The following is a 24686-nucleotide window of genomic DNA, read 5'->3' as shown; positions in this document are numbered from 1 at the left end:
GGTCCAGAGCGCTCAGGACCTCAGACTGGACCTAAGGTTTACCTTCCAACAGGACAATGACCCTAAGCACACAGCCCAGACATTGCAGGAGTGGCTTAGGGCCTGGCCTGGCCAGAGCCCTGACTTGAACCCAATCGAACATCACTGGAGAGACCTGAAATCAGCTGCCAACAGTTCCCATACAACCTGACAGAGCTTGAGAGGATCTGCAGAGAAGAACGCAGAAAATCCCCAAATCCAGGTGTTCAAAGCTTATTGCATCATACCCAAGAAGACTCGAGGCTGCAATCACTGCCAAAGGTGCTTCAACTAAGTACCGAGTAAAGGCTCTGAATACTTATGTCAATGTGATAGTTCAGTTTCTCCTTTTTAATAAATTTGCCAAAACTGAGCATGGATATATGACAGAAAAAAAAAAAAACGATTAAAATGATTTTAGCACAAGGCTGCGACATAGGAAAATGTAAAAAGTGAAAGGATCTGAACACTTTCCGAATGCACTGGAATAATGCTATCACTGCCTCCATCCCTGGGTCCTTCATACCTTCTGTAACCTCCTCTTTATTCATCTCTCTTCTATCCATCTCTCCCTGACGTCCATTTCTAGTTGAACTGACTATTATATTATTACATCACTACACATTCACATTGGCTGTGTAAGGTTAGAGACATTTGGCAATCGTCTCCTTTCTCGTTGCCTTTGCCCTGATTGTTTGTTTCAGTTCAGTTTTGAGAAAAAAGTTTAAACTCCCCTGTTATCACACACTCACACTCTACACTGGCATGAGCAACAGGATCCATGAAAGGCTAACACACACCAGCGAAATTTACAGCATAAGGGTAACTTGTGACAGTGTAATCTATAAAGCTCTGAGTAAATATCCTGCAAATCTTTTTTTTATTTATTTTTTAGAGCGTGTTTCCCAGCGGCACCTATGAGAAAATAAATCTCATTTCAGTCAAACTCTCCGTGTATGTATCTATAGGCATCGGTATAGATTGGTGAGCGGTAAACTACGCTGATAAAGCTGGCAACAGTGATTACAGAGAACATTGGTAAAGTGTTATGGATGTTATAGATACACCATCTCCATCTTTGTGACTAACAGGGGAAATAAGTGTTCCTTCAGGGAGACTGGATATCAACATTTGGCAGTAAATGTCAGACTCATTAGAATATATACATTTATTGTAGCACATTTTGTTGTATGTTGCTGAGCAGCTATCGACTGACCTGGAATGAAGCTCAGTGCTGCCGTTGTTGTATTTGCTGCCGCGCTCCCACATGCCGTAGTCAGGCACCCTGTAGGCTCTCTCCACACAGAACACCAGGTTCTGTATGAAGGAAACCTGCACACAGAAAACACACATCAAACACAAGAAGCCGTGGCCACTGGGAATGGGTGCAATACAAACGAAGTAGATACACACACACGCAGAAACGCAAAGGTACAAAGGTACTCATAGATCCAGGCAACAAACATGTTTCCGCACTGACACACACAATCACAGTCACACAGTACATAATTTAAGCTGCAGCTACAAATACACTCACAGTCTCTCACACACATACTGCACATGCGTGTACAGTAATGGATGACCTTTATTATTGATCTGGGTTCATGCGTGTAACTCTCGCTGTCATTACAAAGGTTAGTAAAGTGGACAAGAAAGCTGATCCCTCATCAGTCCTCAAGGTCAAACCCCTGCATGCACAGACATGGTGTAGTTAAGTAGTAAAGTGTGGCAGTATGTGAAGCTATAGTATCACAGCCATGTCACTTAGACTGAATGGAAGCATATCAAAACTTCCATTTATAGCAGCATTTTCATTTTCAGTATATCACCCCTTTCAATACAGACTCCAAGAACTCATCAGCAGGGTCCTTCATTTAATCATCCAAAAAAAACCAGTGACCTCATAATTTTTAAGTCGTGATTAGCAGAGTTAGGGAGTTTCTCATATCTATCATCTAACTCGCACCGTACTGTGCCGACAAACTCTGCAAGAGACATGTCAAAATCAATAGGCACATCAAGAAAAAACTAAAAGGGAGAGACATAAAATGTGTGATGACTTAAAGGCCTTGAATCATTAAAAAGACTTGAAAGTAGCAGTGCATGTGTGTGTGTTCTTGACTGATGGGAAATTTAATCTAAAATGACAAAGCAGGGGAGAGAGAAAGAGAGAGATGAGAGAGAGGGAAAAAGAGAGATGGAGAGAAGCAGATAGGAACCTGTGTAAGGACTTAAATAGGCCAGTCTGTGAAGGAGGGCAGGGAAAGAGAGAGAAAGGTGTTTGCTTTCTCTCTTATTTGGGGTTTTATGAGTGGAGTGATTAACGAGGGGAACTTTTTAGTATCTTAATGGTATCTTAATGAATGTTACTGCCCACCGGCCAAACGAGCCTCTCCGTCTCCCTGCTGCTAGACGACCGTCCCTGCCACAACTTGCTTTTTTTGGACGAGGTTTGCACACATGAGCACATTTGCAGAAGCATACAACATTTTTTTTGCTTTTACATTTGTGTGCCAGCAGCACTCTGACTGTGAAAAAATGCATACTCCTGTATAACGTGAAAAAAAAAAAAACACAGACTGAGATACACACAAGCTAATGAGATGCTCCATTTCATGCTGCATGAAACTGAAAATGGCATCTGGAAGGAGGTCGATAGTGCATCTTCTCAGAGGACATGCAGCAGCTTTGGAAAGAAAAAAAAAAAATACTGCAATGCAGCTTCCAGCTCAGTCAAGTAAACGCCAATGGACTTCACAAGCAGTGGCAGCGAACAACAAACTAATAAATGCTGCTGTAATAATGTGATTAGTCCAAATGAAAAGCATTTCAAACAGCGTTCAGCTGAGAACACAAATCACAAGTCCTTTTGCTCAGTGAATGTGATGTTTGTTAATAAAGGGATGGGTTGGGGGTGGGGGGTGGGGGTGTGGGGGGGGTGGCAGACCTCTTCCGTTTGAATTACACAACCTAATAAGCACTGTTTAAACATGCAAATTAAAGCTGCTGCACAAACAGGGCTGCCCTCATAAAAAAAGTATCATTGTCAGTGTCTTTGCAATCAGGAGTAAGAAATGGAGAAAAATTAGAGGTTATTTGGAGGGTGGCTCAGTAAGCAAAGTGAGTGCCATGTTGGCCATGTCCTTACTTTTTTCAAATAAGAGCAATCTAGTAAAAAAAAAAAAATTGGATTCCTTTACAGAACAAATTTCACCACTCTGTGGCTGTAAGTAAAGCTGTGAATGAGCGAGACTGTAAAAACTAACAGAATTAATGAGGTTCCAACTGCTCCTGAAGGCCACACAATAAACAGCACAGTGTGTAAACTTAACAGCCACGTCTCCTTGTTGTTTTATTAAGAGCCAAACATAAAGAAGACAACAATTGACAGCAGACAGATACATTAAAACTCCACTCAAAGAAGCTCCTCAGTAATAATCTGAATAAGTTGGCTTGCTGCCAAATAAGACGTTATCGGTTCGATTCCCAGGAGGACATTTAAGCTCCACAATGAAATCGTCTAAACGTGTCCCTGTTGAAAGTCAATGGAGCGTCTTAGCAAAAATATAAATGTGAGCTGGGCCATAAAAGTGAGATACTGTCCCCTGATCCTGCATTTGTGTCGGCTCTCAGATATCTGTGGGGGATTTAGGGCACATCTAACTGGCTTTAGAAACCCCTGGGTCTCACTTTATAGCACAGAGTTGGATCCTCAGAAGGCAGCATCATATAATTTCATATCTGTGTATTTCATTAGGTCTTCAATTTGTCTTAGAACAAAGAAAAAGAGTTTAACAGTGATACATGGTGACAAATTAAAATTTTGACCTGCTGGTGGCACTAAATGAAAAGTCATGGATCACCTAAGTCAGTATGATTCAAAAACTGACTCACGGGGCAGGAAGCAGAGCGGGTCGTCTACTAATCAGAGGTCAGTAGTTTGATACCCAGCTCCTCCAGTCCACGTGTCAAAGTGTCCTTGGGCAAGATACTGAAACCCAAACTGCCACTGACGGCTGTATGTATGTGTGAATGAATGTGTGAATGTGGAAAGAATTGTAAAGTGCTTTGGGAAGACTAGAAAAGCGGTGTGTGTAGTCCATTTACCATTTACAATACACCCCACTTAGACAATATTCCATACGATAGTTGAGATATCTCAGTCTAGTGGTTGACAGACAGACACTGCCATTCCTACAGCCATGCCACTAGCGTGACTGAAATTGAAAGTGACCTCAAAGTACTCAAAAATAATGTCAGGGGTTATTTTACAGGAGTTTATCTCATTCACATATACAGTAAAACATACGTATATAGCAATATTGACAGTGAGGGAAAACCAGCATTCTGAACAGGAAGCAATATTCTACATTAGGAAATGTATTTGTGCTAAGATGGAGGCTGATTGCTGCTTGTCAATTGGTCAGAAAATACCAGACCAATAAACAGGACAGGTTGTAAATCCCTAGTGCACAGAATTGATCACCTTGGCAGTCATTTTAGTGTGTTGTTTACCTCATCAGTGTTGTAAATGATCTGCAGACCAGAGCAGATCATCTCCACCAGGTACAGCAGAAACAGAGAAACAGCATCGATCTGCAGCAGCGACAGAGGGAAGAGGAGGGTGGACGAGATACAATTAAGAAAATGACTATCATTTGCACACTGTGTGATATTTGTCAATACAGCTGTCTTTGATTTCCTACAGGTTTTATATTAGCTGTTAGGTATTTGGCACTGAACTGCTGTCATCAATAATGCATTTTATTTCATGGTAAAGTTGATGGAGAAGAAATAACGGCCAAGAAATAAATGGATAAACAGTAAGTGCTTTGAGGATTTTTTAGTTTTTCACAGGCAAGTTACCTTGTGGTTTGATTTTGATTTTCTTTCTCCCTCCCTTGATGTATTGGCCACCCTTCACTATATATGGAGTCTCAATCCACACATTACACACCACATTGACGTCTATCCAGACCATTGACAGAATAATAGCTTGTTTAGTGTCAAATATAATGCACATCTACCCCTGAGGACAAGTCCATTTTTAACCTGTACATGCATGCCAAGAAGAGGGAAGAAGAAATGAGACGTGCATATTGTGTATATGCATGTATGTGAAAAGTGATTTTAATTTTAATATTTCATCATTCTTCATGTCTCTGCTCTCTGGCCGACCTGCAGGTGGTGGTAGTCGCCGTAGGTGTAAACCTCGTCACCGGTGTCTACATTGAACACGGAGTGCAGACACTTGGAAGGGCTGGGATCCTGTTTAAACTGCTCCACCTAGTACAGAGATACACATAGACGAAGAGGAAAGGATGAAAGAGAGCGGTCAGGTGTAGGTAGTGAGCAGAGAAAGAGAGGAAGAGGCAGAGGACATTTACCGTCAATTCATTCCCTCACCAAAGACACAGCATGCCACAGTAGAACACATTAAAAAAACATTGTCGGAAAAGGTTGTGTATTTAGTTAATGCATGGTAATGAAGCATCATAATCTCTGCTGTAAATCTGTCATGCTTCAATGGCTGTGCAGTGATACTGAGGCACCTCCTCCTCACGCACTCCACTCTACAACTCCTTTCATCACTTTACTTCAACTTCTTCCGGCGCTTAAATCTCATCCCCGACTCAAAATTTTTTTCTGTTTCTATTTGAAGAGAAACTTCAGCTACTTTCACTGTTTCAGCTTCAGCCAAACTTATATATAATATAACTGCAAAGCAAAACGTCAGCATTAGGTCCACTCATAGAGCAAGTGCTTCCCATGAAAGGAAAGATTTGCATATCTGTCAGTAACTTGTCTTGCCCTGTTCAGCATTGTTTTTATTTTTTACATAGTTATGTTAATGATAGTTAAATCAGATTCTGAATTGTGTTTTCATTCTGTGCTTGTTGCAGTTCTACAGTAAATTGTGGCTCTTCATTAAATATTGAAGAAAAGTTAAGCATGGTGTTCACTGGATGACTTTACACGGTTTACTTAACTGTTAACTAACTGTCTGTGTAGCTTTGAATAAAGACTACTCATTAGGAGGACAGTATAGACATTAAGGACCAGTTCATCTCCTTGAAATTCAGGGCTGCATGAGTCCATCCACGCCAGTGACACACACTGCACATTATATGTTGTTTCCCACATGGAATAAACAGCAACAGTCGACAACAGGTCAGTCCTCTGCGCAACAACCCAGGCAGATAAACAACGCAACACAGTCCGCTCCGAAGCAGATAAGGGTCAGATGTGGGGCAAAGAAACACATAAAAACAACAACATGTTAGTAGTTGTTTTGTGTTCAGCGGTTTGATGGTGGCTTTGTGTGCGTTTGCTGCATCAACTCGACTACACACCAAATCACGGCTAGGGCGCCAAACACTGTCGCACAGTTATAAATAATTGGCCCTTTGTCCCATTTTTACCTCGTTTGTTTCTCTTCTCCCCACCTGCTCTCACTGCTCTCTCCATCATCGAGCCCCCCCAACTGCTGTCTCCATTTTTCTCTCTTAACTCCCACCTTCCCCTCTTTCCTCACTTCTACCTCTCCTCTCCCAGTACTTTCTATTATTCACCCTCCTTTTTCTTTGTTGTCCCTCATGCTCCCTGTGTCTTGACTTCCCCCTTTTTCTTCTCCTTCTTTCCTCTGGCACACTTTCTCTACCCACCTTTTTGTCCCTCTCTCTCTCTGTTTCTCTCTCTCTCTCTCTCTTTCGCCTGCTCAGGTCATAGTGGAGACCCTCTGTCCCACTTTTACTGAAACTGCTCCATTTCCTGCCATCCCACAGAGGCTAATATGCACGTGTGAGTGTGTGTGAGTGAGTGACTGAGGGGGAGATAGAGAGGAGGAGAGCTACCTCTGTCAGCAGCTAACAATAGGTGCTGCTGTTTATGTTTCTATAAAACCTACTTTTATGTAGAGGTTCCTCTGATTCTGGCTCCAGCAGAGCCACAGTGTCAAGTGGCTCTACACTCAGGATATTCTGAGAGGCCCCACATCTTGCTTATTGTTTCAAGTGCTGCAATGCGCCAATTTGAGCTTTAAATTAGTAAAACGCCCCCTGCTCCATAAAGTAATAGGTTATTGTACGCCCTCATGCATTAATTTTCCCTCTATAGCCGACACAAAACTCCTGTATTTCATTGAACCAATTACCAGGATATTACTGGACGGAGCCCAGTTTAAAGCAGTAATCAGAAAGCAGGCAACAACCTCAAAAAGGAACATCCTTTTATTCTATAAGAGACATTCGTATTTGTCATTAGGACAAATAAATATATATTCACAACAACAGGCATTTTCTTTCTTTATGCATTGAGCTCTTTATTTTTCTTTGAAGGTGTTGAAAATATTTTTTTCAATCAGCTTTTGAGTAATGAGGCTGTAAAATATTTTCATTATTAGCATATTATTTGGAAATGTCACCTGGATCAGGTAAAATCAACATTGACTTGTCAGTAGGAGATAGGACACACTAAAACTTTGACAAAGTGTTTTAGTAGCTAAAGCTAACAACATGTGGGATGCGAGACTTAAAGTCTTTCTTTTCTCCTAGAAATAACTTTTCTATACAACTAAAGTTTGTAGGAAACATATTATATATTTTATGAATGAATGAAGAGCTCCATTTATTAACAGGACTCCGCTGCTGCTAGTTGGTCAGGTGGCTGGGGTGGATGGCAGGCATGTAAAGTGTCACCAGAGACCGGGGTTTGCATCTAGAATCCTGTCTGTTGTTAGTTTTGGGCAACAACAGCTCTTTGGTTAAGGATAGGAAAAGATTGTGGTTTTGGTTAAATGTATATAAACACTTTGTATCTGAGGTCATTGTGAACTTTTTCTGTATTAAACCAGACCTTTCCCTAACCTGTGCAGTCAGAGCCTAAACATCAGTTTAATAATGTTGCAGTCACACTAGTGGATAATCTACTGCCATATCAGATATTTTGGCAGTAAAAAAAAAACATTACATTCAAGCTGTAAAGATTTTACTCAGTATCAACACGACGTAAATTAACAACGTATCCTCATTATGCTAACAGAAAATGTAATCAGGTTGCATTTAAATTTCCTACAAAACATATTTATTGTTAGTTTAGTTTTATAGAAATTACATTTCTAGGAGACAGTGTTGGTGCCTGAAAAATGATTTTATACTTTTGCATACTGGAGCTTCTCTGTGTATATATATATACAATTTTTTTCTCAAACTAAAAGGCAAACATTTTCACTTATCAAAATTAAATAATTCTGAAGGATATTTCCTTGGTTCCTTATACTCTATATTATAGGTTGACAGTGGGGCCCAGCTGCTATATTTGCTCTGTGATATTTGCCCAGCAGTGGCCCCGTGTCACGTCTCCATTAAAAATGCCATGTTCTCCGTAAGTGTTGGAGACGGGGCCGTAATGAGCGCTGCTCTGTGTAATTAACTGTGTAAACGCAGCTTTGTAATTAAGACACCGAAAAGCTCTCCCCTAAATTAGGTCGTCAAGGTCGAAGCAAGATGAAACAGAATGGCTTTCAAAGGCACACACTCTACACATGCACGTACACAGTGGCACAGCTGGCTGCTGTATTAAAAGATGTTGTTCATGCGGAATAAAAAAAAAACAGTGTGCAACGGACATTTCTGGTTCCGCTTTGGGCACGTATAATGGTGTGTTTTGCCACTTTTCATTTGCAACCTACTCATGCACGTGCATCAGGTTTCCTCTAGACGTGCCGTGACATTTCCCCCTTAGGAGCAAAAAGTCTTTGGCAATTAACAGATTGCTGGTTATTAAGCACTTAGAACTAAAGCAACCGGTTCCCATTGTCATTTGTTATGATATGAAGAAGGGACCAGATGTGTCCAGTGCTCCAGCTCTGAGAGGCTTTGATGAATAGCAGCTCAGGAATGCACCTTTGATCTGTAATACGGTGTGTAATTGCATGGCGCTTTTATGCAAACATGCAGTGTAAAAGCTGAGGAGCTGACTGGAGGCCGGCTATAAACTCACCTTATCAGCCTGTCTCATGTAGCAGTAGAGGATCCCTCTCATGCACTTGATGGCAGAGTGCTCCAGTTCATGCGTTCGCCCCATGTCATCATCGATGCGTCTGGACAGCAGAGAAAAGAGGGCGAACACATCAGGGAAGGACACACAGTGTTGTTTTTTTAAAGATAGCAATTACCAGTTGTGTCTTATTTTTGTAGTTTTGGTCGTTTTTTCTAAAGGTTATTTGTTCTTAACAAAGTAAACAAGGCAATCGGCAGTCGAAGGGTCAGACATGCTGCAGGCAAGACAACAGTTTAACCACAGCTTCTAAACCAAGTGCACACAAAATGTTGGTAACACTGCTATGTGGGTTTTTCTCGGGTTTATAAGCAAATATAAGAAGTACAGCAGGTTAAAGCCGAACCAGAGTTGGTCTGTAAACTGTGACAGCCTATTTATTTAAGATGAACAGTAAATATGGTAATGATTCAACTATTTGCAGTAGATGTAACCGTACAAAATGCAGATGCGTATTGCAGTAGTATAAGGGTGCTCAAACACAGTCTGGTGGTGTTTGTCTGAGCTGGTGTGAAAGCTTTCAACTAAACTGTGATGTGGACCAAACAACTGGCCTTGAGACCACCTGAAAAGGAAGTTCTGACATATTATGTCCTGTTACAGTCTCAGATAATAATTAGTAATTTTCTTCATGGGCTGTTAGTGTCCATTAGAGAAGATAAATAAATGTGGAAGCCGTCAGTCTCATGGGTCGACTATATTCAGCTGACCTGCTCAATAAATGAACAACTTGTCATTTCACATGAATTCATGTTTATTCCTCTTTATTCGTTTGGAAGAAATTGGTGTGAACAGTAAACAGATGAGCACTAAGAAGCCACCTTGATCTGGACAAACTGAAGTCAGCTACAGATGTAAAAGTCAACTGGCAGTGTTTTTACCACAGAGTAGACTGCCTTAAAAAAATCACTGTGCAATTTCTAAACCCTTTAAAAAACCTTTCTGTTAAACTCACATGCCTGGGGCGACATGTGGCGTAGTGGTCTTAGCAGGCGCCCCATGTGTAGAGGCTACAGTCCTCGCTGCAGTTGGCCCTGGTTCGAGTCCTGCATAGGACGGCCTTTGCTGCATGTCATTCCCCCTCTCTCTGCCTCCCCATTTCCTGTCTCTCTCTACTATCCTATCCAATAAAGGCACAAAGGCACAAAAAAATATACTTAAAAAAAAAAAAAACTCACATGCCTATCATCCCAAAGAAGTAATAAAAGTAAAATCACTTGTGGACAAGCATTACTGTGTAGTTTTTAAGACAGTAATCTTGGTAACATACAGTATGACTCAGAAGTCAATCAATTATGATTGCAGTGGCATGGGAAAGTGTTAACCCAGCCCTTCATCATGTACGTTTGAGAACTGACAGCCCCACTAGGAATATGCTGATTGGCATGCGTTCACGAAATGCCGCCTTAAAAAAATACCACCTTGTTTTCAGTCACGTGCTTCCCCCCCGTCCACCGAACGTTAGTACGTTTTCTCTCAAAGCGAAGTTAGTGATAGGGATGACACGAGCACAAATACTGAACCTCAGGCTTCGTCTCCACTCACTCACTCACTCACTCACTCACTCACTCTCACTCACTCACTCACTCACTCACTCACTCACTCACTCACTCACTCACTTTTTGCTAGATTTACACCTGGCATCCACACTGCTGTTGAGTTTTCAAGCCCCTAAAGCGGAGACTTTTGGAAACACTGCTGGCCCCATTTAAGTTTGAAAACTCATTGTAGTCTGGACGGGCAGAAGCGGAGAGTTTTGGAGAAGATGACGCAGACCACCGCCTCGCCTCCTGATTGAGTCTTATCAGTCATGACTAGCAGATAGTGGTGAGCGCATCAAGGATAGCTACCTAAGGTAACACCACCATATTGGAGCACAATGACACTGCAGAATATGAAGTGTGTGGCTCAAAAAGACAGAGACTGATAAGCATCAAAGTAATCATTCATTAATCATAAGAGGTAAAAGTTTGAAATAATCGTAATATTGATTTACGACAGAGGTCATCCTAATAATGACTTTGAGAAAAGCCAGGCCACTCATGTGAAACTTGTTTAAAGTTCAGTGGTACACAGTCCATTAATCACACTGTCTTTTAGCTGCGACCCTCCACATCAGGACTGATTGGAGGCAGAGGGTGTAGCATCTTTTCATCTACCAACGTCCTACCATTCCACAAATGGACCAGGGGTTGCAGTAACATACCCAGCTCTTCTAATTTAATTACAGTTAATCAGAAAATACAACCCCCCCCCTTTAAATTATTAAATTACAACAAATAAATAGAATAAAGAATAAAATGTGACTGGACAAGGTGGTGGTTGAAACTTATCATGTCTATTAAGTAAAGAAGTTTGAGGCGATTTCAACTGCCAGTCTCGTCATTGACTCTCTATCTCTCTCACACACACACACACACACACACACACACACACACACACACACACACACACACAGGCGCGCGCACACACACAGCAGCTGGGCGTGAAGTAAGTAATGGCACTAGCCAAGCCTGTCAGATGAGAATAATCTTAATTAAATCCCAGTGACAATTCTAATAGGAGGCAGCCATGACTGATGACTGGGATCTGCCGCTGGTCACATCACTGCAGTAGACTCTATTTTTACCCCTCTCTTTCCCTGTCTTCCCCCTCCATCTCATTTCTTCTCTCTCTTATCTCTCCATTCGCTTGATCTCTCCTCTGCCCACCTTACCCTCCAACTCCCCCCTCCCATCTTCTCCTTCAGTCTCTCTCTCTCTCTCTCTCTGTCTCTCTCTCTCTCTCTGGATCCTCCTCCCGTTTCCACTCTGGCTCCATCCTTCCAATCTGTCTGTCTCTCTCTCTCTCCACATCTTTCTCTCCATCCATTCCCCTCTCGCTCTCTCTCTCTCTCTCTCTCTGTCCTATTAGAGGCTCATTTTGTGAAAGTGCTCTTTTTCCTAGAAACTAATCACTGAGGAATGCAGGCATCAAGAGCAGGCACAGTTGTTAAAGGAGTTTGGGGCCTTTTTCGTCTGTTCTCGGAGCAATCCTTAAGTGTTCTCCTTGAACCAATAATTGAGATGTGTTTTAAAAGCAAAGCCTTCAAATCAGAGACGCAGATTAAAGATCAGGGTCAGTAAGTATGAAACAGAAGATACTTTAACGATAACAAAAGTTGAAGAAAAAGTCATACAGGGCCAGAACACTGTTTCAAAAAACTGGGCATTCTTGGTCTGTTTGGCACATAATGCTCTATGAACTATGAGTGATCTGCTTGTCAATTTTTGTGTTTCTTTTACATTACTTTTACTGCACAGTAGTTTCTCCCACAACCGGTGGGTCAAACATACAAATCAAACAAAATTTGCTCCATTTGTGCACAGGTTTTTATGTCATTTATGGTTCACTTGCATAGTCACATGCAAAATGATGGAATTTATTGTGAAAGTAATACAAGATTAAATGGTTGATTTATCATTTTAATATCAAAATGTAGAGGTAAAATCATTAGTTGACTATTCATTCAGTCATGAGTTTCTTTTATGAAATTGATTGCGTTGTGTGAATGTGCTCTTGTCATACGTTGAAGAAGCCCACTGTTCTCCTCATCATGTTCATGCTTGAAGAGGTCGAAAGCTGCAGGTGATTTAGGTCTTTATGAAACTTAAGGTTTCTTGTGTCATAGGACATATACTCAAGTAGCAGACATGTGTATGTACATCTCGTGGGTGTTGGCTATTAGTTGTAATCATAAAGTGATATGTATCTTTATGAGTTTGTGTTCATTTCTTCGTCCCTTGTTCTTGTTCTATAAAAGGTTAGCCTGACTCTCTATTGTTGGGACAGTTTTGTGTGAGCCTTGTCCCCTTATTATTATTAATAATAATCTTTTATTAATCTTTGGGTCGATCAGTGTCTGTTCTTTTATTTCTGTTTATGTCCAATGTTTTAGCAGAAGATCACCAACACTATCCTTTCCTGCACATAGCAGCAAGCACTCTGCCGAAAAAAAAAGCTGCACTTACCGAAGTGACTCATTGTGTTCACCATAATAATAATTACCATATAGTTATGTTTTGCCATTCAAAAACCATTTATCTGTTTATCTGTTAGAACATAAGCTGCAGCTGTTTGCATGTCTGGCTAGCTAGCTTTATAGCTTCAGTAGTTATGGTCTTACTTCCGAGGCCAAGGAGCATGTCAGTGACTAATCACATTAGTTTGTGGGGTTACAAGTTATTTTAAAACAGACTCAGTAACAACCAGCACATCCACTGTGCTATATTTCCCTACTACGTGGAAGTTCGATCTGGATGCTATAAGAGTGTCAGCGGCTCTGCCCTGCTCCTTATTGAACTTGGGGAAGTTTACACTCCACCAGGCACAGCCAAATTAATTATAGTGTTGCATTCACCAAACACACTGGTTAGTCTCCATCCTAAATGATTTTTGTCTGGGGCATGAAGCTATGGGCTCTAACTTTTAGCACAATATTATGTATAATATTGTACAGTTCTTAGCACTGTTGTCTCACAGCTGGAAGGTTCTGGGCCCAGCTGTGACCTTTCTGTGTGGAGTTTGCATATTCTTCTCATGGCTGTGTGGGTTTCTTCCCACAGTCCAAACACATGCAGGTTTGGTTAAATGACGACTCTAAATTGGCGTAGGTGTGAATGTGAGCGTGAATGATCAGCCCTGTGATGGACTGGCCACCCGTCCAGGGTGTACCCCAACCCGATGTCCGCTGGGATTGGCTCCACATTTATGTAATAATTAACACAAATGGAGTGCCTCCCTAAGGCCACACACATTACAGGTACTGCATTCAGTTTTGCAAACATAAAACAAATGTTGCACGCTTTATCGTTTATTGTGCATGTGTGTGCATGTGGTGCACTAACCGGTAGGCCATAGCCAGGGCCCAGGCACCAGCAGCACAGTACAGGGAGTCCCGGACCTTGGCCTCCTTGCAGGTGGAACATGTTTTGACTGGGAACAGGCCTGTGTTGGGACTCTGGTAGTTCAGAATCGTTGTTTTGACTGGATGGAAAGAAACAGAGAGAGAGAGAGAGAGAGAGAGAGAGAGAGAGAGAGAGAGAGAGAGAGAGAGAGAGAGAGAGAGAGAGAGAGAGAGAGAGAGAGAGAGAGAGACAGCGGAAGTTGTGACTCAACAGTTCTTGCAAAAATGACAATGGCACCCACATTAGTTGAAACACCAGTGACGAAAGCATCAGTAACACACAGCACTGATCCATTAGCCTTTTACAGAACAACTGAAGTGGCTCTAAAATTACTCTTAGTAGCAAGCTAAGAGTGATGCGCAGTTGTGGCCCCCACTCTCTGGAACTGTCTCCCTTAATTATAAAAAATGCTGACTCAGTATCTCGCAATGTACTTTATCCTGAAATGTGTGATTGCCCTCTATGTAACTTTTATTGTTTTCATATTTTTATCTCCTTTAACTATGTATTTTCTTATTGTTTCCACCTTACAACACCTTGTTACCCAGGTTTCGAAAGGTGCTTTATAAATAAAGTTTACTTACTTAAATATAATCCCAAACAAGTCAAGAAGACGTTTACACCAGTATTCATTACTAGCCTTCTAGGATTCACTGTGCCCATGCACACATCTAATCACCTTAGTATGTCTGTTTTCAGTTGTACACAGAAGCAGCATCACTCTAATCACACCTAAGTCAATCCGAACCATATACATTGTTTGGATGCTGATGTGCCAGATCGACTGTGCACCTTTTTTTTTGTTTTGCTGTGTCAGCTGGGCATCAGAAGCAGTGCAGTGTCAGACAAGAGTCATGCAGCATTTGACTACCAGCGGGTACTCTTTCTGCTTCTGGTCTGTTCGTTCCAGGGTACATTTGTAAAGTGTGGAAATATAATATTTTTTCAGCTCCTCAAGCAGGGTTACAGCTCTCTTAGTCTGCTGGCACTGCCTGACCTGTGACCTCCCACGGGCTGTGCAGCTGCTGCCACTGCCTCATCCTCTCTTCTGCGTTCCACTTATGAATATTCAGGTTCAAATAAATTAAACTGAAGCACATTTGATTGTGTTCAGTTCAATTTAGAAAAAGGCTGGGCACAGGAATTTGGCAGACAATTATTTTTCTTTGATCAAAGTAAGCTCAAATTAATGTAATGAAGTCAATGGGAGCAGAGCTCTTTCAGTTGTTTTGAGTGTGACAACAGATGGATGCCTATTCAAACAGAGTAAAGTGTGAACTGTGATATGGAAAGTGTGGCTGCAATAGACGAATAGTAACAATTCCTAGAGGAATATCACTTGGAGCCACAATGCCATTGTTTAGCTTCAGAAGACTTTGACTGTGCTGCACAATCTGACACAGAGTTGGTCTATGTCCATGTCAGTGGTGTGCAGTAGCTGACTTTGACCTCTGATCTCCCTGTGAGGGACTTTGCCATTCTTAAATATATGTAAGCCACTTAGAAAACATAACATTGAATGACCTGCAGTGTTTCTCTACTTCTGCATTCTGCACCATTGGAACATCAGAGTAGAAATGAAGAAATCGCCCATGGAAGCTTCCTCATGTGGTTCATGTTTGCACCTCAAACATAAACTTTAACCCAACATCTTCTTCCTTAAAAGTTGCCTGAGAAAAAAAAAAACTACATATGCTAATAATAATACTATAACTATTACTCACCTAAAGCTTAAATATTGCAGGTAAATATAACCTGCATGTATATTTTGTACAGAAATTCATGGTCTCCAGTGGAAGAAACTTATTCAGTGGATTTACATGGACTTAAGTAACAGGGTTACTTAGAGAAACTAGGTTAGATGGGTAACTGGAGAACATTAGTGTACTATACATATGCACTGCAGTTACCTGGTTACTGTAAATCCACCTATACATTCAGCATATCAGTCAGTTTAATTCCTCCCTTACACCCAAGCGTCTTTTGGAAGGCTTATTGATTTTAACTGTAGTGAAAGAAGACAACTTTTTTTTGGCATGTGTCGGAGCAGACAGTGCAGTGAGAGGACAGACAGATAGAGAACAGCTTTTCCTCACAGCACAAATATGTTTGAATTTAACAGATAGTCACATGTTGGGGTTAGAGACTTACTTAGACTTTAAAAGGGTTTAATTTGACTCTGGTTGGTATAATTTTAAATGCTAGAACATATCACTCTGTGTGGTGATCTCTCTCATCCACCTCCCTGTCTCTTTGCCATGCACATAAGTACTTGTAAGTAGCCAATTAGAAACACAGTCATTCAGTATACGTGGCCAGGAAAAATCTAACTGGGTAAACATGATTTCTCCGAACAGAAAAAACAGGTTTCTTGTTTACGTGATAGTAACAGAATCAGCTTCCTGGAGAAAGTCAACTGTAACCCGATTACTTAAGTGCATGGAAATGACTCTTCCTCTAGTGCAACCAGTTGCCTTGACATCTTTTGACCTGTAAATCACCATATCAATGCTCACTGGGGTGAGGGTACAACAACAAAAATAAGTCTGAAACACTACAGTGCCAGCAGCAGCCAGTGTGAAGAGAAAGTACCAATGCGTATATATTATTTTGGTGTTACCAGAATGACTGGGAAGGTCTACAGTAGATAATGACAAAGGTCACTTCTGTGGAAATAAGGGAGACATTTTTCAGCTGAGGTTGTGACTACGACAATCTGACTGCACTAAAGAGGCGAGCGAAGATAAACTAAGATGGTTCAAGTTCACAAAAGTTCATGCTCAGCATCAGTTACTGAGGACAGAACAACGGATGAAAGCTCTTAATGCGAACAAATCGAGGCTCTCCAATAATATATGCTGAAATATTACCTACTCAAACAGAAGGCCTCCGGGAAAGTAATTTATCTATTTCGCACCCCCCATCCCCCCACCCCACACACACACACACACACACACACACACACACACACACACACACTCATATCCTCCTCTCCTGCAGAGGTCCCCTCACTGATGACTAATCTGTCTGGAGGGATCATTTCATTTTTCATCAGAACATTATGCCGGAGCAAATGAAGGGGACATCCATTCTGCACTGTTGTTTGTTACAGAGCAAAAGAGAGACGGAGAGAGCGAGAGTGGTAGAAAGAGAGATGGATGGACACAGGGATCAGGGAAGGAGAGATACAGAAGATGTGTGTGTGTGTGTGTGTGTGTGTGTGTGTGTGTGTGTGTGTGTGTGTGTGTGTGTGTGTGTGTGTGCGTGTGACAGAAAAAAGAGCATGTATGTGTGCATGGGTGAATAAAAAGAGTTAAAGTAAAGGGTACTGGGAGAGAAACAGGGGGTGGGAGTGTCAATCTGTTAGTGCGTGTGAGTATGTCTGATTGTGTGTGCATGTTTGTGTGTGTATTGGTCAATTGAAGGCGACAGTTACACTAGCAATGAGATAAAGAGGTCGATGGGGGGAATTGGGCAGAATATTAATAAACCTCTCAGGTAGCCCACCTCCAAGTGTCATGCTAATGAGGTGCGCACTCACATGCATGCACACACGTACACACTACTTTGTATCGCTAGTCTCAGAACATTAAAATGACTCATTCTGTATATAACCCTGGATTTTATAAAGTAACTCTATTTGAAAAGATGAACCGTGAATATAAAGTGGCCCACATGCAAAGACTAATATAGTCACTGATTTTTTTGTCCTTGTACGGACACTTGGTCTCAGCATAGAGTAAATTAAGTGTAAACACGCATGCTTAGAGACAGGGACACACACACACACACACACACACACACACACACACACACACACACACACACACACACACACACACACACACACAATCCCCTCACGATTCATCTGGATTGCTCTCATATGTTAACCAGTAATAGGACAGTGCCATTGGGTATAGGCTAATTTTGACTGTGGCAGAATGTGAAAGGCTAAAAGATGTACTGGTCATCATACACACCAGAAACACACACTGGTTCATCTCAATGTGCTGTCTGTCTTGTTAACAACAAGTGTTGAGGGAGCTGTGGCCAAAGATTCATTATCTGTTCTAGAAAGCCAAATCTGTCATGATAGTATGTAGGAGCTTCTTATTTTCAGATTATAGGTCCATTGAGGGCTGCACTTGTAGTTTCATATTTTCTGGAACATACCTCATGACAAATCAAAATACAGATCTTTAACTGTGCTGTCAATAATGATGAATATTGACTAAATTATTATCATCAGCATCAACAGAGGGAACCATGATAACATACAATCGGCCTTTAAGAGAAAATAAATACGTCCAAAATTCCATCCGCATAATATGTCAGGTCAAAAAGTTAAGTCAACTGTATTGAAAAAAACAGAATAAAAAGAGTTGAGGTGCTCCTATACCACTCTTTTAACTGTGAAGGACTCGATGTTTCATCTTCTGTGACACAGTGCTGTGGAAGTCATCATTAGACGCAGAGTATAAACGATGAGAATGCTGAACGTTGTTCATTTTCAGCCAAGTTTCTCCGGATGCAAATCAACTGTTGTTGGGAGTTTTCTTCCTACCAATCCATCAAGCTAATGTCCCACTAAATCAGCAGCTAATGTCTCAGACTCACACAATCTGCTCTTTTACAATGGGCCATTTCACTGCACTGACAGGGAGGAGAAAATGAGAGAAGATGATGAAAAAAAAAAATACAGCCAGATAGATTGAAAAGAGAAAATAGAAATAGAGAGCAAAGATACAGTCAGAAACAGTGAGATGATATTTGTACACCCCCAAAGCACATGCTAAAGGAAAAATATGGAAATACACCAACTGTGATGTTCATTGTTCATGCCAGTCTTAACATTAACTTGTCCGTCTACTTCTGCTGATGCTGATATAATATTTCCAGCAATAAAACATCTGTGACATGAGTTACTGTGTAATGAAGTATGAATGAACTGGCTACAAAACCCCACTTGTCTCAAAATGCTGACAGAGTAGAAACAGATAACTGAACTTCCATAGTGAAATATATACATTTTAATGGAATGATTCATCACTATAGGAAATATACTTCTTAGGTTTTGGCAATATCCAAAATGTAATATCTTGACACTGTCCAGCCCAGATGTTGCTATATGTGATATATGATGCCATGTTGCTTACTGTACAATGTACAACTGCTGTGGGAGCTTACTGTACAATGTACAGTAAGCAAAGCAGTGAAATGAGGGTTGAACTCAGCGACAGGACAGACTGTACAAACTGCAAAGGAAAAAAATTGATATAATGAAAAATATTGCATATGGCAGGAAATATCATGATATTCAATATTATTGAATATCGGCCCAAGTCCAATACTTATTTGCTTTATTTTCAAGAGTGAGATGAGAAGAGAAGATCAATATCAATCTCATGTCTAGAACAAGCTCAAGGCAGGAGGTGATGTTTAGTTTAGTTTAGCATGAAGACTGGAGGCATGGGTAAACAGCTTTCCTAGTTCAACATGGACGCTGTGTTGTCATAATAATAGATAAAATAATAAGATATATAAAACATACAAACAAATCAAAGTAAAATATAAATTAATTTAATTAGGCATTACATGATAAAAGTTTTTTTTATAAAAATGTGTCTTAAAAAGTGAGACAAAACAAGGTTGTTCCAAATTTTGAGGGTCCTGACAGTAAAGGCCCTGTCTCCTTTGATTTTCACCCGAGACCTTGGAATGGCCAGCAGTGCACCACCAGAGGATCTCAGACTGCGTCCTGGCTCATAGGGGGATAAAAGCTCAGAAATATAGAGAGGGGCCAGCCCAAGCCTGGCCTTAAAAGAAATTTAAATAATATTTAAGTCAATCCTAAAATAAATGGGCAGCTGGTGTAAAGATGCTGAGACCGGGGTGATGTGAACACATTGTTTGGACTGAGTTTGGAGCTGAGCTGCAGCATTTTGGACTAACTGTTGGAGGTGGATTGATTTCTGACTGAGACAGGTATATAGGGAGTTACAGTTGTCAAGGTGGGAGAAAATAAGAACATTAGCGAGTTTCTCCAGATCTGTGGCTGAAATAAAAGACTTAATGTTAGCTATATTTCTCAAATGAGAAAAACATGAATGCACAACTTTCTTTACCTGTTTTTTTTTTTTTTTGTTTATTTATTTGATAGGCATAATACAATTTTACATACTAAAACAAAGCAACAAAGCATGAAACTAATGTGTTGCACAAAGAGTTTATAGCTATTGCTGATTCTTGACTCCTGTCTCTAGTTGGGCTTTTATGTGTATAATGGAATTTTGGCTGAAGACTTAACATAATTTGCTAGTTCACTAGTTTCCATGATTTGAGGTCTTTTTGCTGAGGGACCAAGTACAATGACCTCAGATTTTTGTGTGATTTCATTGGTGGAAGTTGTCTGACATCCAGTATTTTATTTCAGTAATACACTCATGGAGGATTGCTTTGTTGGACTGGTCACCAGGTTGGACTGGAAGATAGAGCTGAGTGTCATTGGCATAACAGTGAAACTGGACATTATATTTGCAGATGATGTCACTGAAAGGGAGCATGTAAGTGGAAAATAAAATGGAACCCAGGATTGAACCCTGGGGGACACCATTATTGTTCATAAAAAAATATTTACACGATGTAACTCAAACCGCATATTGCCATTTTTTATCATGTTTTAATTTGTGTATGGATTAAACAAACAAGATATGACAGAGTTTTATAGGTGCTGGTGGCTTTTTTCAATGTGGACAGAGCCATCTTAGCTAGCTGTTTCTCCCTGCCTTGAGTCTTTATGCTCTGTACTGTACTGTATGCACAGACTGACAATGATATCAAACTTTTCAACTCACTGTCAAAGAGAAAGCATATCAGCTTATTTAAGTATATACGTTATATAAGTGTTGTGTGTTTTTGTTGCACACAGGTCCACAATATACAGGGATGTTTATTTGCAAGGAATCCTTTTTTTGGGCAGTTTAATGCCTTTATTGTCAGAGAGAAGATGACATGCAGCAAAAGGCTCCAGCTGGATTCAAATCGGGCCACTGAGGTAAGGACTGAGCCTAAGTAGTTTGCGCTCTACCAAGTGACTCTACTGGCCTGAACTGGCTGAACACAGCAAAAGATGAGGGAATCTGAGAAGCTGAAAAAGAAAAAAAGAGAAAAAAATAAAGGACAGAAAAAGAATCAAATATTTAAAACAATGTGAAGAAAAGACAACTCAGATAACCATATGTTTTTGCAATAAGCTCTTAATGACTATATAAAAAAAAAAATTGTTTTCTCCAGTCTTTAATCGGTGCGAGCCAGACGGCAGAGCCATAGTGCCTTCTGCCTCTAGTATTATCAGGAAGCAGCGTGAGTCAATGAAGTGTGGCCACATTGCCACATAAACAAGGAACCATAGGAAAGTGTGGGAGTGAAAGAAGAGGGGAGAAAAAAAAGAGAAAGAGGTGATGGAGAGATGAACTATGAGAGATGGAGGTAAACTTTCCCCTGTTATTCTTTCCTTGATAATGGAAAACAAGACCCCTATCACAACAGCAGTGTAAGCTTAATACTCCTGCCTTCGACTGAGCTGGGGGCGGCTGTGCAACAAAACAACAAGGAAAGAGAAAGGAGGAAATATGTAACTGGTTTGATTTGTCATTGTCACCCCAACCTCTCCTCTCTCCACCCCTTTTCCTCCCTGAAACTGAGAGAACGCAGGTATATTGGCAGGCAGGTCTGGGTGCCGGTGATAACAATGTTGGCTTTGTTCCCCGCTCGAATTGGACAAGCACTTCCAGCCGCCACCCAACACAACAATTAACAAGCCCAATGTTCAACGCTGCGTTTTCAACATACTGCAATCTGGCGGCAGCTTTCCTCTGTAAATCTATGAGGGTTTCAATGCAGCTGATGCTGGAGGCAACGCTGTGCTCGCTGATAGCAGCAAATCTGTTCCAACGGACAGCTACACCTGTTGCACACTGAGCTCTTTTTATTGTCTTCTGTTACTTTTCCAAACACATACACATGCAGCCTAATACAGCCACGCGGCATCTAACACACACACACACACACACACACAGACAGACAGACAGACAGACACACACACACACACACACAGACACACACACACACACACGCACAGACAGACACACACACACACACACACACACACACACACACACACACACACACACACACACACACACACACACACACACACACACACACACACACACACACACACACACACACACACACAAAAACATGCTGCCCTGTCTTCATCAGGGCAGACCAATGGGCTGTGTCATATCTGCCAGAAGTGTATTCATGTGGGAAAACGGTTGATCCAGACCAGGAGAGTTGCTTTCACACAGGACAGGATGCATTAACAACCCCTCAATCCACACCTGGCTTAGAGAAGTAACAGCTTACTTCTGGAAAAGCTGTAATTTACATTTAAGTCTTAAGTAAATCCACCGCCTGAGCCGAATCCTGACCCAAAGCTGTTATTTGTCTGTCTTGTTAGTTTTCTTTTCTACTGTGATAGATATGCCCCTATGAAATGTATATCAGTTTGACATTATTTAATTTTTTATTAAGGGTACTGTGACTTTTAAGTACCATAAACAGCAACGCATATGAACATTCTATATTTGGGAAAAACTATATTTACTGAGAAAGAAATGTTATATATTCTGTACTGAAGCAACTCTGCGGCACAGGTTGTGTATATGGTTCCTTCACACTAGGTGCTTCTAGCAAGCACCGTCTCGTTGCCAGCTTCCTCAATTCAACATGTGTGACTAAATTTGGATTCAGTTTACGACTTGTTTGGAGTTATCAGCTCTGCAACTCTTAAATATGCAGCAGTCAGTCGCCACCAACCCAGATGATGTAACTGTTTACACATGATCCAGGATTTGTAGATGAAGCTGGTGTAGGGTTGCAGGGGAGAGAACAAGTGTCTGTTGAACATTTCAAAACACGCATCATCATCACAGCCTGTGAAACAGTAGCATGCTGTGCTGTGGACTACACTGTGTTCTGCAATCACTTAAATGTCATAGGTACAGAGACACTGGCAAGCTCCAAGCAGGCATGACATGTGTTATGTGTCAGGTTTTTCACATCCCTACAACTACACACAGTACATAACTACAGGCAAATGTAGCTTATCAAATATGTAAGATCACAGATCATTTGTCTTAAAAGAAGCAAGAAAACCATTATAAAAACCCTAAAGAACTATAAATGTATGAATTTCCTCCTGGTCTACTGCTCTGTGTCTGTTCGTTACCTCAGAAAAAGCAACTGAGAAAAGAGCAGCTCGTGTCCACAGTGGCAAAACTAGCCCTGATCCTCGGGGACAGCATCCTGAGCTGTATTACCAGAATCTAACAGCCACACACAGCCAGAGGCAACACATGATCCCTACTTCTGCACACTAAACCCAACTCAATCTGATTAGAAGAAGTAGCATGTTTGGCCCATCCCCTCGTTTTGCTCCTTAGCTCCACTCGATATTGATTTTTACTGTGAAATAAAAAGGAGAATGGATCTAGTTTGTCACCATAAAGCAAAAGAAACACAAAAGAAACACTTTATATATATATATATATATATATATATATATATATATATATTTTGGTTTGTGACCCACAATTACTGCAGTTCCATATTTGGCTTTGATTAAAACAGTGTACCTAGGCTTGCGAGCTGCACTTTCACATACTTAAATTCATAGTACTTCCTAAACACAAACACCTGCAACTTTTAAATTATGTTATTGCTTGTTTCACTGTGTCTTTTGGTCCATGTCTTTCATGAACTACTACATCTTCTCCTCTCATCAAGGCTCGTAAAGTGTGTGGCGTAAACACAGACCATTCTCACAGCAGACATTTTGACTCATCAGACACAGGTGTAGCAAATAAGATTAATAATGGCTGCATTCACTTTAGGTGCTGCAGTGCCAGGGCCCTGCTATTATACATGCTGGCTCACTGGCATTGCTTACTGGCGGTAACTAGGTGGAATGAAACCATCATTAATGTTATTAGTTACACATATACTGTTTGGAAAATGACAAATAAAGACCTCGTCAGGGAAAGGTCTATCATTAGACAGACTGATCTCAATTTGTAGTGAGTGTACTGGCATTGCAGCAACAAATCTGACAGCAATTTGCTCACATTTCAGATCTGCTGTTTAACCTTCTTTAACCCTTGGCCCAGTCACACAAGCATTTTTAAACAGCAATATTTCACATCAAATTCTTTTTCTTTTCTTTTTTTTTTTTTTACTGGGCTCTTCACCTCTTTAGTAAAGCTGCTTTCACTTTGTTGATATCCAAAGGGATAATCTTAGTGATACTATATGTATAGCTGTGAGGCAGTGAGGTGTGGTTTCTTTGTGTGTACTGGGAGGTAGCACTCGCTGATTCAGTGCTGCACTCTCAGCTGCTGCTAATTTAGTAATCACTACTAATGTGTATTTATCTCTCCTGTAGTGAAGCTCCAGTTTCCTTTACTGCATCACCATATGTAAATCTGCCACTTGTTGAGTTTGTGTCCTTCCTGAGTTTTTCTTAGCTACCAACTTTAAACTAATGATTTGCAACAACCTTTTGCAAATGTAGGGATGACTTTATTTATTTATTATTATGTT

General features: G+C 40.8%; 1 protein-coding gene across 3 annotated transcripts in view; it reads right to left on the bottom strand.

Moving 5' to 3' along the window:
* Positions 1 to 24686, bottom strand: part of phkb (phosphorylase kinase, beta) — a 106123-nt gene that overhangs the window by 77848 nt on the left and 3589 nt on the right. For all 3 annotated transcript variants that reach the window (XM_056387967.1, XM_056388054.1, XM_056388142.1), the window contains 5 exons: positions 13962 to 14100; positions 9019 to 9118; positions 5197 to 5304; positions 4534 to 4614; positions 1235 to 1350 (listed from right to left, as the gene is read on the bottom strand). In XM_056387967.1, the coding sequence (XP_056243942.1) occupies positions 1235 to 1350; positions 4534 to 4614; positions 5197 to 5304; positions 9019 to 9118; positions 13962 to 14100 (544 nt within the window). The remainder of the gene's footprint in view (positions 1 to 1234; positions 1351 to 4533; positions 4615 to 5196; positions 5305 to 9018; positions 9119 to 13961; positions 14101 to 24686) is intronic.

This window comes from Seriola aureovittata, chromosome 1, assembly GCF_021018895.1.
Source record: "Seriola aureovittata isolate HTS-2021-v1 ecotype China chromosome 1, ASM2101889v1, whole genome shotgun sequence".
Classification (NCBI taxonomy): Eukaryota; Metazoa; Chordata; class Actinopteri; order Carangiformes; family Carangidae; genus Seriola; species Seriola aureovittata.
The sequence above is the reverse complement of the archived record's forward strand: the minus strand, read 5'-3'. Positions and strand labels throughout refer to the sequence as shown.